Source organism: Loxodonta africana, chromosome 10 (genome assembly GCF_030014295.1).
Source record: "Loxodonta africana isolate mLoxAfr1 chromosome 10, mLoxAfr1.hap2, whole genome shotgun sequence".
Taxonomy (NCBI): domain Eukaryota; kingdom Metazoa; phylum Chordata; class Mammalia; order Proboscidea; family Elephantidae; genus Loxodonta; species Loxodonta africana.
This window is the reverse complement of record NC_087351.1, coordinates 81,147,041-81,161,953: the sequence shown is the minus strand read 5'-3', so window position 1 is coordinate 81,161,953 and position 14,913 is coordinate 81,147,041. Positions and strand designations below refer to the sequence as shown.

Genomic DNA, 14,913 nt, shown 5'->3' with positions numbered 1-14,913 from the left:
TAATTTTAATGAAGCCAATTTATCAATTTTTTTTCTTTTATACATTGCCAAATCCAAGGTCACCTAGATTTTCTCCTGTGTTATCTTCTAGAAGTTGTATAAGTTTTGTGTTTAACATTTAGGTCTGTGACCCATTTTCAGTTACTGTTATAGATTGAATTGTGTTCCCCAGAATATGTGTTGTAAATCCTAACCTTTTTGCCTGTAGTTATAACCCTACTTGGGAATGGGTTGGGTTTGTTATGTTAATGAGGCAGGATTAGTATAGGGTGTATTTTGAATCAATCTTTTTTGAGATATAAAAAGATTAAACAAGTGAGCAGAGCAGAGATGGAAGAGAAGTGCCATGCTACATGAAGACTACCGAGGAGCCAAAGAATAGAAGCCGAAGAGACAGGAACCTTTCCCCAGAGCCAACAAAGAGAGAAACCCTTCCCCTAAAGCTGGTGTGCTCAATTCAGATTTCTAGAGAGAATCGATTTCTGTTTGTTAAAGCCATCCACTTGTGGCATTTCTGTTATAGCAGCACTAGATAACTAAGACAGTCACTTTTTGTGAAAGGTGTAAAGTCTGCGCCTAGATTAATGCTTTTTGCATGTGATGGCCAGTTGTTCCAGTACCATTTGTTGAAAAGACTATCCTTTCTTCATTGCACTGCCTTTGCTTCTTTGTTAAAGATCAGCTGACTATATTTGTGTAGGTCTGTTCCTGGGCTCTCTATTCTGTTTCATTGACCTATTTGTCTATTCTTTTGCCAGCACAATGCTGTCTTCATCACTGTAGCTTTATAGTAAGTCTTGAAGTTGAGTAGTATCGGTCCTCCAGCTTTGTCATTCTTCAATATTGTGTTGGCTCTTTTGGGTCTTCTGTCTTTCCAGTTTATTGATCAGTTTGTTGACATCCACAAAATAACTTGCTGGGATTTTGATTGGGATTGCATTGAATCTATAGATCATGTTGGGAAGAATTGATAATATTAAGTCTTCCTATCCATGAACATGGAATAGCTCTCCATTATTTAGATCTTTGATTTCTTTTATCAGAGTTTGAAGTTTTCCTCGTATAGATCTTGTACATATTTAGATTTATGTCTAGCCATTTTCTTTTTGGGAGGGGTGCTACTAATGTAAATGGTGTTACGTTTTTAATTTCAAATTCCAATTGTTCATTGCTAGTATATAGGAAAGCAGTTGACTTTTATATATTAACCTTGTATCCTGCAACCTTGGTATAATTGCTTATTAGTTTGAGAAGTTTGGAATTTACTATATAGACAGTCATATCACCTGTGAGTGAAAACAGTTTTATCTCTTCCTTCACAGTCTATATACTTTTTTTTTTTTTCTCTCTCTCTCTCCTATTGCCTTAGCTAGGACTTCAGTATGATGTTGAATAGGAGTGGTGAGAGGGAATATCCTTGTGTTGTAAAAATCTGAGACCTCTAAAGCCACCCTGCTCTTGCCTTCCCAGAGGCCCAGGTTGGTATGCATACTGTCTTACACCTCATCTTCGCCTTTAACAAAGAGATCTCTGGACATCTTTCCCAAGTTAGCTCTTACAGGTTCACCAATTTAATGGCTGCATGGTATGCTATTGTATGGATTGGCTATACTTTGTGACTGTTGTATTTTGAATTGAATGGAGGAGCCGAGGCAGGGGTACAGAGCTTGCTATGATTTGCTAACTGTTTGCTGCAGTTTTAACATACATTTTTATTAGAAAAGGAATATAATATAGACTTGTTATAAAAAATCAAACAGTGCTAAATATATAAAGTAAAAGTACCCCCCTCCCCCGCCGGCCCAATTCTGTCCTCATCTCTCTTCTAACCTTGTTTTCTAGAAGTACTAACTATGGTTACTGGTCTGGCGTTCATGCTTTTAGACATTTTTAATCCATCTGCAAGTGTAAAGATTTGTACAGCATATATATTCTCATTTCCTAGGAGCTGGCTTGTGTAGTTTAATGTTGTTCACTTAATCTGGACTATTGAGAGTTATTCAGAGGAAGGAGCAGGGAGGAGCTTTACAGGAGCCAGATTCTGTCTAGTCCTGCTACTGTGAGAGCCACGCAACTTCCTAGTTGTCATTTGTGCAGTATCCCATTGTCAGCGAGATTACATCAAGGAGAGTGCTTTGAAAACTAGTATGCTAGAAGTGAAGTATTACTTTAGAGTTCTTTGGTTGCAAGCAATAGAAACCAACTCAGTTTCCCTTAGGCAAAAAAAGGATTTTAGTGGAAAGATTCTGGGTAGCAAGGGAAATATTTAAACACCTGAGCCCCTGGAAAGACAGGAGCAGGGTGGTTTTGGTGAAGCTCTTGATATCAGTGCTTACCTCTTTCCTTTTCTGTATATGTCTGTTCAAGATTCAGATTCCTGGGAGCAGGTGCTTGTGCGGCCTAGAGGTCATGTGCCTACTGGTGGCTAAGAGGAAGAGCCCTGGGTTTATATACCCAGTCAGAATCTCATGGGGTTGGGGAGGTGCAGTTTTGGAAAGAATGGGATTCAAGGCTGGCAAAACCAAGTGTCGGCCTTGAAATGTCAGCTGTTTTAACCCTGGGTTCTTGTTCCCCTCTCCAGGAGGAGACGATCGTCGGGTCCTGCTGTGGCACATGGAACAAGCCATCCACTCCAGAGTCAAGCCCATACAGCTGAAAGGAGAGCATCATTCCAACATTTTTTGCCTGGCTTTCAACAGTGGGAATACCAAAATATTCTCTGGAGGTGAGAGGAAGGGAAATTTCCACCTTGGAAAATCCACTGTGGCCAGAACTTTATAGAAAAGAGAGTTAAGAGCACTCCTTTTTTTCCCCTTTATCTCACTGAGCTGTGGTTTCCCATAGCTTGTCTTCTCTGCCTTACCGCAGTTTAGACACATGTCTTAGGGTAGTCTTCTTCCTTCCTCCCCATCCTCCCCTCCCACATTCAAGTTTTTATTTTTTGACTATGTAAACTGTGTGAAGTCGGGACTACACATTATGAATATAGTGTTCTTGAGCTCTTTGATGAAATGAGAAATGCAAGAGAAAAAAATTGTGGATTTAAAGAAAAAAGAATTATGGGTAAAAACTTCCCCATCATTTGTAATCACAACTATCAAATTTTAATGTTTTAAGAGATCTTAAGGAGGGGGGAAGTGCAGAACAGAATTTCACATTCTCATGGACTCCAGACTTTCTGGAGCCATGGAGGCTCTATGAACCTTTAAAACTATTGCCCTGAGATAATCTTTAAACCTTAAACCAAAAATATCCCCAGAAGTCTTCTTAAAACCAAACAATAGTTTAGCTTAACTAGTAAAGAATGTCTGTCTTGAGCATTATGCTCTTCTAAGAACTATCTATATGGGATCAAAGTGACAGCAGCAACTCAGGAATCTTAGGGGGCAGTGAGTTTACGTTAATGGGGGAGGAACAGCTGGGTAAAGGAGGGTGAGGATGGTTGTACAACTTGAAGAATGTAATCAGTGTCACTGAATTGTGCATATAGAGACTGTTGAATTAATGTATGTTTTGCTGTGTATATTCTCAACAACAACAAAATAAATAAATTTTAATAAAAAATACTGAACTGAAAGAAAAGGATTAAAAGACCTGAATATAAACCCCTAAAAAAAAAAAAAAAAGAATTAAAAGACCTGAATTTAAACCCTTAAAAATAAAGAGAGAGCGAGATCTTCAGGAGGAGATAATGATGAGGATATGAGTAGTAGGTAACTTTTATTGGGGGGGCTTATTAAGTGCTTGGCCCTGTTGTAAATGATACAGCTATTAGACTTTACAGATTAAAAAAAAGTGAGGCATACAGAAGCTACCCGAATGGGACACGAGGAGAAAGAGTGGAGGGAAGTACTGTGCTATCTCATCAGAGGGAGAGCAATTAGGAGTGTATAGCAAGGTGTATGTAAATTTTTGTATGAGAGACTGACCTGATTTGTAAACTTTCACTTAAAGCACAATAAAAATTAATTAAAAAAAAAAAAGTGAGGCATAGAAAAAGCTAGAGAGCTTATTTCAGGTCTCACAGCTAATGAGTATTTTTCTAAAAACAATAACAACAACAGAAAACTCAGTAACCTGGTGGATTGTTTATTTGCCCATAGTCATTCATCCTTTTTCTCAGTGGCCAAGGTTTTTTCACACCATCCACTGAATAGTACATTTTGGGATGGTTATTACGTTATACCTAGTTGCTATTAAGTTTTTAAAGAAAGACTCTATAAAATAAAGTACTATGTTCCTTAGATTATTGTAATAAATCTTTTTCTAGTTAACTCTCCTTATTTGTGCTAAATTAACTTTGTTCATATTTTTTTCCCTGAAAATTTTAAAATACTAAATTGTAATGTGGTTGGGAAACATCTTCGCAGGAATGACTAAATGCCTGTTTTTTTTCCTTTATAGGAAATGATGAGCAAGTTATCCTCCATGATGTTGAAAGGTAAATAGATTGTTGGTGTGTGAAGGTGACTGACTCTGTTTTTCATATAGAGAGGCAAATATCCGTTTAGGCCAAGTGGTTTTTGTTTCTTGAAAAAAATAACGTGAAACCAGCTGTCTTTCTGAAAAATAGTTTTGAAATAATGTTTTGATTTAAAAATATATATTTTTGCAAAGGAGCCCTGGTGGCACAGTAGTTAAGAGCTTGGCTGCTAACCAAAATGTTGGCGGCTCGAATCTACCAGCCGCTCCTTGGAAATCCTATTGGGCAGTTCCACTCTGTCTTATAGGGTCGCCATGAGTCGGAATCAACTCAACAGCAACAGGTTTGGTTTGGTTTTATATTTGCAAAGTTGGTATGAAATCATAGTTTTCAGGTGAAAATTTAAAGAGAGATGTTAGAAGGGAAGGGAACATACTAATAATAATAGCTAAAATTTATTGAGTTCTTATTATGTGCCAGGAACTGTTGAAAGTGTTCTGTATGAATGAATCCATTTAACCCTCATAATTTTATGAGATGACACTATTATGATCTCCAGTACACGTGGGGAAACTGAGACACAGAGGTGTTGAGTCACTTTAAGGTCAAATGGTGCTGGGATCTGAACCTAGGCAATTTGGTCTCAGAGCCATGCTCCTAATCACCATGCCAGGCTGCCAGGAGGGCCCTCTTTTGGCATCAGATTCCCACGCTTGCTAACATCAGACCTGGTTGCTTTAAAGCTTTCCAGAAATCAAGCAGCACTCCCAAATCTGCGCACAGACACATTCTGTAATAAATGAAAGCATGAAACTCATCTATGGAGTCACCTTTAAATATGCTTATTTCATGCAAAAAGCAAACTTATTATGAAATGTATAAAAAGTGTCTTTAATAGTACCATTTTTTGTTTGTTTTTAAGCTGAAAGTTGAACCATCTGCCTTTTAGGAAAAGGCCAATATGTACTATAATGTCCTTCAAGTTTAGCGAGATTGATTTTCTCATAAAAACAAAGGAGATCCCCACCCTGGATACCAGAGGGTGGGACTCTGCACAATGGTTGTGTGTATGTGTGTGCCTGTGTGCCTCTCTCTTGTTCTCTGTTTCTCAGCAGCGAGACCCTAGATGTGTTTGCCCATGAAGATGCAGTATATGGCTTGTCGGTGAGCCCAGTGAATGACAACATTTTTGCCAGCTCTTCAGATGATGGCCGGGTTCTCATCTGGGACATCCGAGAGTCTCCCCATGGAGGTAGGATCACAGTGCAAAAGGCTGTTTGACTGCGATGGAGAATTTCATGTCAAGTTCATTGCAGATGCAGTTTGTGACCTGAGTGATCTGGGAGCAGAAATGTGAAACTGTTGCGTGCAGCATAGATGTGTATCCTTGGAGGTCCCATTCCCGAGTGAATCTCTACAATCCTATCAGTAGCTTGGTGTTCAGTGGTCCCAGTGGAGCAGATGTGGTGCCTTGTTGTCGAGAGCAACCACCAAGGGCCAGCACTGTGCGTGGTGCTGACATGCACAGCTTGGTTGTTTACCTAGAATGGGGGTGTTACATACTTTCTTGCATCCTAGTCTCAGGCTTGTTATTTGGCTGAAAGAACCATAGAACCTCACCTGACTGTGTATTGGATCTTAAAATGATGGCAAATACACTCTGGTTAAGGGGGATTATCTATGTGAGTTCCTCCTCTAAATGTGTCTCTGAAGTATAAAATGAAGGACTTGTTCTGTTTTCTCCAGAGTTCTTCATGCAATGCTCATTTCATTTCCTGTAGAGAAATTTCTATCTGTAATTGTCTGTCCTCAAAGGCCCTTTCCTCCAGCACCACCTTCTGGTGTGCCACTGCTGCCCCCCACCCTTGGCACAGCTTTGTAATGATCACGCCTGTACACATAGAGTTACTGTCCTGCCTTCATTGTCTGTCCTATTACTGTGGTCTGGGTCTTTTTATTGTTCTGTATTCCAGACATTTAATACACTGGGCTGTGCTCATCACTGAGGTTCAGGCTCTAAGAGAAGCTTGTTCTTAGGATCAGGCAGGCAAGGCAGTGGCAAGCTGCCCTGTGGTTGAGTCACTGTGTGCTTGGGAGGTGAAATTCTCTTTGTCTGAACTGCGTGATGGCTGAGATGACCGAGTATATCACCTGCCTGGAAGCCTGTGCAGGATTACATTACGGAAATCATAGACTGGGAAGTGCTTTCTGTCTGTTACTTCTAACAGGCTCCACAGGAGTGTGCCTTCCTAAATAGCAAAGTGATTCCTTCCTCATTTGGAGCCTGCTGATATATGCAGCGCTACGGGTTTCTAGGTGAAGTTAATTAGGAGCTGGTGGAATGCAAGAGAAGTTCATGGGTTAGGTGTATTTTTTTTTTTTTTTTAAGTATTCCACTGCTGGGAATGAAATCATAAAGTTCTTGACTGAGGCCGTTTTCTTCACTTGTACCCCTTTTCAATTTAGGAATCAGCGTGAACCAGATGGAAAAACTGCACTATTGTTTTGCAATACTTCTCATTAAACCTGTGTGTAGTTTTAAAACTTTTAATTTCTAAAACCAACACATTTGGATTAAAGGTATAACAATCCTACTAGTAATTGGCAGTGAATTTTTTCAGCTGATGTGGAATTCAATTTTACTTACTATAAAACAGCTTACTTCCCCAGTTACAGTGCCATTGTGTTTTGTCACAGCATCTGAATAGGTGTTGTATATACTTCTGAGTATTAATAGTTTAAGATTTGGTTAAATGTTTTTAAGCTGCTGTTTTCAGGCCTTCTGTGAGCAGAAAGTGTGCACAAGGACTTGTGGGGACCTTGTGAGTAACGGCTACTGGGATAATATGCTACTTTGGGGTTCCAGCCCATTGGAGTGTTATTAAAGGGTGTGTTCCTATTCACCTTCACATTCCTGCTTGTCTGCTTGCCACTGGGCCAGGCACTGGAATGAACTGATCATCATTTCTCTTTCTCACAGAGCCCTTCTGCCTGGCCAACTATCCATCAGCCTTTCATAGTGTCATGTTTAACCCTGTGGAGCCCCGGCTACTGGCCACAGCCAATTCAAAGGAAGGAGTAGGACTCTGGGATATTCGAAAACCTCAGAGGTGAGCCAGCTTTATTCACAAGGTGTAAAAACCTTTCTCCACCTCATCTCTCAGATAATGTGATCAGCCCACAAGGGTTGTGAGACGTGTTTGGCAGTCACTCTCAATTGGGCGTCTCCTAACAAGTACCATGTCTCTGAAGCCAGGGGAGCCATGTTTCCAGGAGGCAGACAGTGTGAGAAATCCACAGTCCTAGCTGAAGAATCATAAACTGTGATCTGGACTCTAAGCAGGGTCAATTCTAGGCAAATTTATGAAGTGGTAAGCACTTCTCTTTAGTACTGCCTCCCTGCTTTAGGCCCAGTGTGCACCAGATGCACAGGAGTTCCTGCCAGCGAGGAAAAATCCGTCCAACTCACTGACACTGAGCCAGGGGTTAGCTACCCAGGCTGGAGGGGGTACCTAGATGGGCTTTGGGAGGATGCACACCCCTAACATTGTATGGAAATTTTATTGTGTATTCACATAAGCGCATTTTTCTGAGATGGGGTTTGTTTACTCCAGAGGACCAGTGAAGACAACAACAAAAGGTTATGAACTACTGCAGTACGGTGTTAGGAACCTAACGTGTTTCCCCTTCTGATTGCACTGGTAAAAGAGTACACTTAGGACAATCCTGAACCGATGGTTCGAATCACTAATGGGGGAATTTCAGGCTTCATTAAGAGAAATGTGGGGAGAGGAGAAGAGTAGGAGGTTTTTTTTTTATATGCTCCTTAAATCTGATGGGGGAGAGACCACCTTTTATGGCACCTGTGTATACAGCTGGCCTTGCTTTTAGACTTACATGCATTGCTAGCTCCTCTGGGAATTCTACGTGGGAGGTAATTTCTTACTTTGTAAAGCAACACTGTAGAAAAATATCATGGAAACTAAACCAGGTTATGATTTATTTCATGGGCCTCAGATGAAAAGGGCAGTTAAGTACAGAGGATTATCTTCCTTGATGATTTTTAATCCTAGCTAATTCTCTCCATGGGGTAGGCAGAGAGAGTTGGTTCTATTACAGCAGATCTTTGTTGCCCAGAGGGGTACCCCTGGTGGTGAGCAGGGCTCCCTGAGGCTCCACAGGGCAACAGATTTTTCCTGCTCTCTCTGTTGCATACATACCTGGCTCTTGCTTTTCTATGCTGCTGGCATGTGTGTAGTGGCAGGACCCCTATTGTGCCTTTGTACTGTGTGTTTAGGGAGGCTTGTTGCTCTCTGCCAGGAAGACATCTCCTGTGTTCAGCTTGCGTTCTCTGCCACTTCAGGCTCCGTAGGAACAACAGTTCTGGCTCACCCATATTACGAAAGCCAGAATTCGGACTAACTATTCTAGCTGTCTCCTCCCAACTTGCCATCTTCCATACTTACTGTAATGAATAGCTGGCAAGTGGAGTGGGGCGCTGAGCTATTCATCCCCAGTGGAAAGCTTGAGTAATTTGTGATGTCAGCCGGGTGTTGAGAGAAAAGGTGTATGTACTTGTTTTAATTCGCTTCTTTCTCCCCCAACCTCCTCCACCAGTTTCCTGCTGTGCATTGTACTTATGTCCTGTTCCCCTTACTACTTGTCTTCTCACTAAACGTGGTTTCTTTCTTTTTTAAAAATTCTAAGGGTTGATTATTGTTGTGTTTTTTATAATAACATTTATTAGATTTAGGTCTTTTGTGCAGAAAAGTGTATAAGAAAACAAAAATTGCACATAATCCCATCTCTGGGTTACCTGTTTTACATATGTTCTTTAAATGTTTATATGTCACTGAGTCTTCTCCTGCCCAGTCTCTAGTCACTCTCTACAAAAGTAACCAGTCCACAGTTTGTTATGTATCATTCCAGAACGTAAGTTAATGCATACTCTGGCATGTATATGTATCCTTTAAAAAATTTAGACTGAAGGAACCATGTAATAATACGCACTGTCCTCAACCTCTTTTCTCAATTAATAATATGTTTTGGAGCTCTTTTTATGTCAGCACTTACAGGTATAGCTCATTCTCCACCCTCCCCCCAGCCCCTGCAACTCTCCGTTGACCCTTTCCCCTGCCCCTGATAACCTCTGATCTTTCGTTTTGATGGATTTGCTTATTCTAGATATTTCATAAAAGTGGTATCATCCTGTTACAGATTGAATTGTGTCCCCCCAAAATGTGTGTATCAATTTGGCTAGGCCATGATTGCCAGTATCGTGTGATTGTCCACCATTTTGTCATCTGATGTGATTTTCCTATGTGTTGTAAATCCTACCTCTGTGATGTTGATGAGGTGGGGTTAGCCATAGTTATATTAATGAGGCAGGACTCAATCTACAGGATTAGGTTGTGTCTTAAATCAATCTCTTTTAAGATATAAAGAGATAAGTGAGCAGAGAGACAGGCGGACCTCATACCACCATGACAAAAACACCAGGAGCATAGTGTGTCCTTTGGACCTGGGGTCCCTGTGCTGAGACGCTCCTTGACCAGGGGAAGATTGATGACAAGAACCTTCCCCCACAGCTGACAGAAAAAGCTTTTGCCGGAGCTGGCACCCTGGATTCAGACTTCTATCCACCTAGACTGTGAGAGAAAAAATTTTTCTTTGTTAAAGCCATCTGCTTGTGATATTTCTGTTATAGCAGCACTAGATAACTAAGACACATCCTATATTTGATTCTTTGTATCTGACTTATTTCACTTAGCATAATGTTTTTAAGGTTCATTCGTGTGATGAATGGCAGGTATCTGAACTTCATTTCTCTTAATAGCTGAATAATATTCTATTGTATGTATGTACCCCATTTGGTTGATCCATTCTTCTTATCATTCTTGATGGGCTATTAGGTTTTTCCTACCTTTTGGCTACTGTGAATAATGCTGGTGTGCATGTGTCTGTTTGAGCTGCTGCTTTCAATTCTTTTGGGTATAATTCCACCTATGAGTGGAATTGCTAGGTCATGTGGTAATTCTGTATTTAACTTTTTTAGAAATCGCCACAGTGGTTTTCTGCACTGGCTCCACCATTTTAATTCCCGCCAGCAATGTACGAGTGTTCCATTTTCTTCATGTCCTCACCAAAAGCTCATTTTTTTTTAATGACTTCATGGTATTTCATTTATACAATGTACGCAGCAACCAGGATACCTTGTTTCCATTTTTTGGGCCATTTTAAACAATGGTGGATTAATCCTGGTTGCACATCTATCTTGGCCTACTTTTGCAAAAATATTTGTAGGGAATTGCTGCATCAAAGGGTATATGTATTTAAATTTTTGGAAAAAATTGTCAAATTGCCCTCCAAAGATTGTAAAATGGTACAACCACTGTGGAAATCCATCTGGCGTTATCTTAAACAGTTAGAAATAGAACTACCATACAAACCAGAAATCCCACTCCTCGGAATATACCCTAAAAATACAAGACCCTTCACACAAACAGATATATGCACACCCATGTTTATTGCAGCTCTGTTTACAATAGCAAAAAGCTGGAAGCAACCAAGATGTCCATCAACGGACGAATGGGTAAATAAATTGTGGTATATTCACACAATGGAATACTACGCATCGATAAAGAACAGTGACGAATCTCTGAAACATTTCATAACATGGAGGAATCTGGAAGGCATTATGCTGAGCGAAATGAGTCAGATGCAAAAGGACAAATATTGTATAAGACCACTATTATAAGATCTTGAGGAATAGAAAAAACGGAAAAGAACACATACTTTTGTGGTTACAAAGGGGGGAGGGAGGGAGGGAGAGGGCTTTTTATTGATCAATCTGTAGATGGGAACTGCTTTGGGTGAAGGGAAAGACAACACTCAAAACAAGGAAGGTCAGCCTAATTGGACAGGATTAAAAGTAAAGAGGTTTCCGAGATAAAATGAAAGCTTCAAAGGATAGCGAAGCAGGGGCTGGGGTCTGGGGAACTTGGTTTGAGAGGACTTCTAAATCAATGGGCAAAACAATTCTATTATGAAAACACTCTGCATCTCACTTTGAATTGTGGCACCTGGGGTCCTAAATGCCAACAAGCAGCCATCTAAAATACATTAATTGGTCTCAACCCACCGGGAGCAAAGGCAAAGGAAGAACACCAAGGTCACACGACAACTAAGAACCCAAGAGACAGAAAGGGCCACTTGAACCAGAGACCTGCAATATCCTGAGACCAGAAGAACAAGTTGGTGCCCGGCCACAATCGATGTCTGCCCTGTCAGGGAGCACAAGAGACAACTCCTGAGGGAGCAGGAGACCAATGGGATACAGACCCCAAATTCTCATTAAAAGACCACACCTAATGGTATGATTGCGACTAGAGGAATCCCAGAGACAATGCTCCCCAGAACTTCTGATGGCACAGGACAGGAACCAACCCCGAAGACAAATCATCAGGCATGAAAAGGACTGGTCAGTGGGGGGGAGAGAGATACTGATGAAGAGTGAGCTAATTAAATCAGGTGGACACGGGAGAGTGTGTTGGCAACTCTTGACTGGAGGGGGGATGGGAAGATAGAGAGAGAGGGAAGAAGGTAAAATTGGCACGAAACGAGAGACTGTAAGGGCTGACTCAATAGGGGGAGAGCAAGTGGGAGAAGGGAGTAAGATGTATGTAAACCTACATGTGACAGACTGATTGGAATGGTAAATGTTCACTTGAAGCTTAATAAAAATTAAAAAAAAAAAAAAAAAATTGCCCTCCAAAACACCTGCCCTGATTTACAAACCTACCAACACTGTATAAGAGAAGGTGTTTCTCCAGACCCTCACCAACACTTAACTTTTTGTTAATCTAATAGGGGGAAATAATATCTTTGTTTTGATTTCTTCTTTAATTATGAGTGAGGTTATATGGTTCCTTTGGTAACCTATCATTTTCAAAGCCCATATGGAAGAAAAGTCATTTGTTAAGACTAATTGGTAACCTTGACCGATTTTTTTCTCGGAATGGCACAGCGCCATGGGGACTAGGATAGCTTTACCTGGTTTCTTTCAACTGTTTTAAAGTTCTGTGAGATTTTTCTGGGCATGAGGCAGAAAAGGGACATGAAATATTCTTGAGTTGCTGTTCTTAAATTCACATCCACTGGTATTCTGAGATTAAATTACAGATCTTTTTGATTCACATACCCTTAGTACAAGTTGGTGTGGGGGAGGGGGAGAGAGCCCTTTGTCTTTTCTTTGCAGGATTAGGTAATTGTGCCCAGATGCAATGGATGATTTGTCTCCTGAGCACAGCTGCCTAGAAACTCCGACCCAGATCTTGGGGCATTCGAATCCCCTGGGAGGACAAGCCTGGAACAGGATTGATCTATTTCAGAGATACTGAAAGTCTAGGGAAAGATTTTAGGGGACTTGTAAACCCCTTATAATTGCAGTTAAAATTGCGTGCTTGTATGTCTGAGGGAGCATACACATAGAGTGTTTTCTGGGGAGGGGAAAGAGCTTTTAGTGAGTTCTCATAGAGACCCATGGCCCCAGAAGGATAACAGTCACTCTGTGTTCTGGAGATTTTAGGTTTAAAGCCTGTCGTGGCTCCTTGCCACGCTTATAAGTGGTTTCCAGTTTGTAATAGCTTAGGAGTGTGGATGAATTTCAGGGCCTACTCAGAAGGGCTACTGGCCTTCTAGAAATACAGTAATCTCTTTGGAATAATGAGGGGCCTCACACTGAACCCCTTTTCCTTCCTGGCTTAACCTGTGGACTTTTTCATGCTTGAATGGCTTCACTGGCCCACCCCAAGCCTAAACCGTACTTCTATATTTTAGCTTGTACATGTGTGAACAGGTTCACTTTTGGTTCACAGAGTTAGCTGGGGCACTTTCTTCCCATTGCTGCCCTGAAATAAGTTGATTACAGGGCTGGCTGATAGCGTAAAATGTCAGTCCTAAAAGGGACTTTAGGAGCCCTGGTGGCACAGTGGTTAAGAGCTATGGCTTCTAACCAAAAGGTCAGCAGTTTGAATTTACCAGCCGCTCCCTAGAAACCCTATGGGGCATTTCTACTCTACCCTATAGAGTCACTATGAGTCAGAATTGATTCAATGGCAATGAGTTTGGTTTTTTGGTTTAAAAGGGACTTTAGTTATCGTCTGATCTGACTTCCTCATTGTGCAGATTAAGAAACTAGCCCAGTCAGGTAAAGGGAGGCAGTGGAAGAGCTTGATCATTTAAATGTAGGATCTGAAGCTATATTTGTTGGGGGCAAATCCAGGCAGTACACTTAGTAACTAAATGATCTTGAACAAGTTACTTCACCTCTCAGTGCCTCATAATAATAGTAGTAGCTAACATTCATTAAGCACTTACTATATGTGGTAACCCTGGTGGCACAGTGGTTAAGAGCTCTGCTGCTAACCAAAAGGTTGGCAGTTCAAATCTACCAGCCACTCCTTGGAAACCCTATGGGGGCAGTTCTACTCTGTCCTGGTCCTGTAGGATCACTATGAGTCGGAATCGACTCAACAGCAATGGGTTTTTTATGTGCTAGGGATTGTGCTAATCCTTGACAATTATATGAATTACCTTATTTAATCCTTATGAAAATCATATGAAGTAGGTTCTATGATTCTTAATATAGATAAATCAAGGCACAGAGAGGTGAAATACCTTGTTGGTGTATATATATCATACTCTGTCCCACACCCCCCCCTTTTTTTTTTTTAATAAAATAGGGTCCCTGCACATTCTAATTTTCTTTCATCTATACCTCCTTGCAATAAAGCTTTTTCAAGATTCCTCTTACAAGTTTCTCTAATACAGTCCTATCCAGCTCCAGATAGGCTTTGTGGGTCTAAAAGTTATACCTGTTTTCATGCATGACCTCCTGTCCCAGCCCCTGTCTACATGCTGGCTTTCCTGGTTTCTTACCCATCAGAGCCTGGAAACCTGCATGTCCCACTTACTTTTACTGGAACAAAGCTTGTAAAATAGTTGCCAACAGGCCAGGTTCAGCCCATAGAGATACTTTGTTTGGGTACGTGATATAATAAAGTTTGGAAAAGTATACAGAAAAATCCTGATTTCTCTCAAAAAAGTCAAAAGATCTGATATCATTGACCCTTTATTCTCATATGGCAAGAGTCAGCTGGAGCTGAGTCATGGCTTCCACTTTAAGCCTTTACAGTGCTTGAAGGGTCCCACCACTTCTTGATGTCTTACTCCAGGTGTGCCTCCCATATTTACAATACTTGTCTGGCCCTGTGGACACTGAGATTTGAAAGGTCTGCATTAGAGATTTTAGTAGTAGAGTGGGCCATAGGATGGGGAACATAAGTGACTAGACAAGGTGTCATTTAGTTAATTTAGGTTATTCTTGCTGGTGTCTTTTCACAGCCTGTGTCACTGCCAACATCCTACTTATGTCTTGCTTGGACTATTGTAATGTCCTCTGAACAGTTCAGAACTGAAATCCTCTGGCA

General features: G+C 40.9%; 1 protein-coding gene across 3 annotated transcripts in view; it reads left to right on the top strand.

The window, feature by feature from the left end:
- The window catches only part of DCAF5 (DDB1 and CUL4 associated factor 5), a 104,646-nt gene that overhangs the window by 33,079 nt on the left and 56,654 nt on the right, over nt 1-14,913 (top strand). For all 3 annotated transcript variants that reach the window (XM_064292633.1, XM_064292632.1, XM_064292634.1), the window contains exons 2-5: nt 2,582-2,725; nt 4,405-4,441; nt 5,536-5,675; nt 7,404-7,533. In XM_064292633.1, coding sequence (XP_064148703.1) covers nt 2,614-2,725; nt 4,405-4,441; nt 5,536-5,675; nt 7,404-7,533 — 419 coding nt within the window. In that variant the 5' untranslated portion in view covers nt 2,582-2,613. The remainder of the gene's footprint in view (nt 1-2,581; nt 2,726-4,404; nt 4,442-5,535; nt 5,676-7,403; nt 7,534-14,913) is intronic.